Below are 3,535 nucleotides of genomic sequence, written 5' to 3'. Positions count from 1 at the left end.
TTGACCAGGATGGTCTCGATCTCTTGACCTCGTGATCCACCCGCCTCGGCCTCCCAAAGTGCTGGGATTACAAGCGTGAGCCACCGCGCCCGGCGACAAGAAGGTCTTAAGTCTTAAGACCTTCTGCTGCCCCTCCTTCCACTCTCATGGTCCCCTGCTTCACTGACTGGGTCTTAAGACCCTCCCATCAGAGAGTCCCATCCTATACTCTGGAGGAGGGACAGCTCAAGAGCACAGGGCTCAGTGAGCTTCAGGACAGCTAACATGCAGAGGTTCCTGGAGGGTGGTGCCCAGGGAGGGCACGAAAGCTCTGCACCCATCCTCCATACCTCACCATACCATTTCTTCTTCTGTATCCTTTGTGATATCCTTTACAATAAACCAATAAATGTAAGTAAGTGTTTCCCTGAGTTCTGGGGAAAAAAACCAACAAATTTGGTCACAGAAATCTATGTTGATGTTCGCTGTGGTGTGAAAGTAGAGGAAAAACTTTCCATACACATTATACATGGAAATTCCTTTTTACAGATTTAATATTTATGAAGCCAGAATCTCCTCATGTCTGAATGAGTACTTAAAGTAGCCACTACATACTCTATTTCTTTCAGGTCACAGGGGTAGAATCCACTAATCATTTTCTCCAAGATGAAATTTCAGGGAAAAAAAAAAAAAAAAAAAGAGGATTTTCTTTTTTTACTTAATCACGTAAGCACGCATAATTGGGGTCTACTTATTGGTTTGGAAGGAAAAAAAATTACAGAAGATTTTTTTTTCTCGTAAGAAATATTACAAGTGCCTGGCCAGCACTGCCACATGACTCGGAGCTATAAATGGCTAATGTTACTGTCACCCTCATCTTACAAACAAGCGTGGAGTACTGCTTTGTTCTCAGGCAGGCCACACCAGCCCAGATGCAATCAATCCCACAGCCCCAGGCCACCCAACTGGAAGTAGAGCATTTCCAGTCCTTGATTAGTCTCACGCTATCTCTGATCATGTGCCAAGGATGTTATCCCTGTTTGTGCTTATCGTTATTAAAAACAAACAAAAGTCTCCTAGTGACCTTATAAAAAAAAAAGAAAAAAAGACAGAGATTCAAGATTTCTTGGTGGATTTTTTTTAAAAGAAACTTTAAGATATACATGTTGCAACCAAGAAATAAAAGACATTCCTTTAGGCTCAAATTAACATATAGCATTCAACACTTTCCCAAGGCATTTTTTTTTTTTTTTTGAGACAGAGTTTCACTCTTGTTACCCAGGCTGGAGTGCAACAGCGCAATCTCAGCTCGGCGCAATCTCGGCTCACTGCAACCTCCGCCTCCTGGGTTCAGGCAATTCTCCTGCCACAGCCTCCTGAGTAGCTGGGATTACAGGCACACACCACCATGCCCAGCTGATTTTTTGTATCTTTAGTAGAGACGGGGTTTCACCATGTTGACCAGGATGGTCTCGATCTCTTGACCTCGTGATCCACCCGCCTCGGCCTCCCAAAGTACTGGGATTACAGGCTTGAGCCACCGCACCCGGCCCCAAGGCATTTTTTAAAAGTCTTAATCACAATTATATATAGACAAAGACATTTAATGCATAAAATAATGCAACCTTTTAAAACTATTTTCTAGTTTCTGGGTAGCTTTCTATCAAATAAATGGTCTGGATTTTACTGTAATTTTAACATTTTTTATTTAGTTCACAAAAGAAAAAAATTGAGGAAATGAAGTTTCAAATTCTACTGCTTTTAAAATATCAGGCAGATATTTAAACAACTTATGAATTTTGAGGGTAACAGTTAAATGCTTTCAGAAGACTACACTGATAAATAATTTTAATCACTACTTCTCAATGCTTTGGCAAATAGTTAAATGAATAATACTGATCAGATGATAAAACCAAAGCCAAACAACTTATTTAAGAAGTTCCTGGCTGGGTGTGGTGGCTCATGCCTATAATCCCCACACTTTGGGAGGCAGAGACGTGTGGATCACTTGAGATCAGGAGTTTGAGAGCAGCCTAGCCAACATAGTGAAACCCTATCTCTACTAAAAATTTAAAAAATTAGCCAGGTTTGGTGCCAGGCACCTGTAGTCCCAGCTACACAGGAGGCTGAGGAAGGAGGTCTGATTGACCCCAGGAGATGCAGGCTGCAGTGGGCCATGACTGTACCACTGTACTGTCGCCTGAGCAACATCATAGCAAGACACTGTCTTAAAAAAAAAAAAAAAAAAAGTTGTTCCTGAATTCGAGTTCTTAAAATGGAAACTGCCTAGGTATGAATATGATAGTACAGGCATATCTGAAGCATATTCTTTGATATATGTCTGTCTTTACAACTTCCTTCAAAACTTATTTTTTATCTTCCTAGTTACAAATCTACTATCTCTTGCCATGTGTCTGTATATTTCTCTACTTCATACTTTCATGTAATAAACATGTTTGTCACTACTGACTATATCTGAATAAGGCCTTTTGTCTATTTAATTATAAAATGGTGGTTTCTAAGAGCTGCGGTGGGGGGGATGGCGAGTTAATGTTTAATGAGTACAGAGTTTCAGTTTGGGGGTCATTTTTTGACAGTGTCTCATTCTGTCACCCAGGCTGGAGTGCAGTAGTACAATCTTGGCTCACTGCAGCCTCAATCTTCTGGGCTCAAGCAATCCTCCACTTCAGCCTCCTGAGTAGCTAGAACTACAAGTGTGTGTCCTGCTATATTTTAAGTTTTTTGTAAAGATGGGAGTTTCACTATGTTGCCCAGGTTGGTCTTGAATCCTCCTCCCACCTCGGCCTTCCAAAGTGCTGGGATTACAGGCATGAGTCGCTATGCCCAGTAGAGTATCAGCTTTTTGTGTTTTTTAAAGATGGGGTTTCACCATATTGGTCAGGCTGGTCTCCAACTCCTGACCTCAGGGGATCCGCCCGCCTCAGCCTCCCAAAGTGCTGGGATTACAGGCATGAGCCACCGCGCCTGGCAGTTTCAGTTTTACAAGATGAAAAGAGTTAGGGGAGATGGATAGTGGCAATGACTGCACAACGTTATGAATGTATTTAATATCACTGAACTGTACACTCAAAAATGGTTTAGATAGCAAATTTTTAAGTATTTTACCATAATAAAAATCAAATTGCAGGGGAAATGGGTTTGTGAGAATAATGTTTTCTCTTTTGGCTCTATTTAAGCAAAAGCCCTATTATTCTTTCAATCTGATTTTCCAATCTGGTTCTGAAGTTCCCACACCCTACCCCCTAGGAGTTACTGGCCCTTATTAGAAAGAAAACAGTTCTTTGTTCCTATCCCATCCCCACAGCCTGATGGAGAGTCTGTAAGCCAGGAGAACAGGAAAGAGAAAAAAAACATATCATGGGCCAAAAATAACTGGATTATTATGTACAGTGTTATGATACATATTGGTTTTCATCCTGGGTTCCTCACTCTTAACTCCTACAGCCCTTGCGTGTCTTTTGATATAACATTGGGTGTGTCGGGCCTCGACAAGAAGGTCTTTTTTTTTTTTTTTTTTTTTTTTGAGACGGAGTTT

The 3,535-nt window shown here is 41.2% G+C and overlaps 1 protein-coding gene across 6 annotated transcripts in view; it reads right to left on the bottom strand.

Annotated features, from left to right (window-relative positions):
• The window catches only part of SNX25 (sorting nexin 25), a 151,603-nt gene that overhangs the window by 115,816 nt on the left and 32,252 nt on the right, over positions 1-3,535 (bottom strand). The window contains exon 1 of one of the 6 annotated variants that reach the window (XM_017506910.1): positions 1,433-1,465. The exons of the other annotated variants lie outside the window; for them this stretch is intronic. Coding sequence (XP_017362399.1) covers positions 1,433-1,435 — 3 coding nt within the window. The 5' untranslated portion in view covers positions 1,436-1,465. Of the gene's footprint in view, positions 1-1,432; positions 1,466-3,535 lie in introns of those variants that run through there. 6 annotated transcript variants of the gene reach the window in all.

This window comes from Cebus imitator, unplaced genomic scaffold, assembly GCF_001604975.1.
Source record: "Cebus imitator isolate Cc_AM_T3 unplaced genomic scaffold, Cebus_imitator-1.0 Scaffold365, whole genome shotgun sequence".
Lineage (NCBI taxonomy): Eukaryota > Metazoa > Chordata > Mammalia > Primates > Cebidae > Cebus > Cebus imitator.
This window is presented reverse-complemented; position numbering and strand designations above follow the sequence as displayed.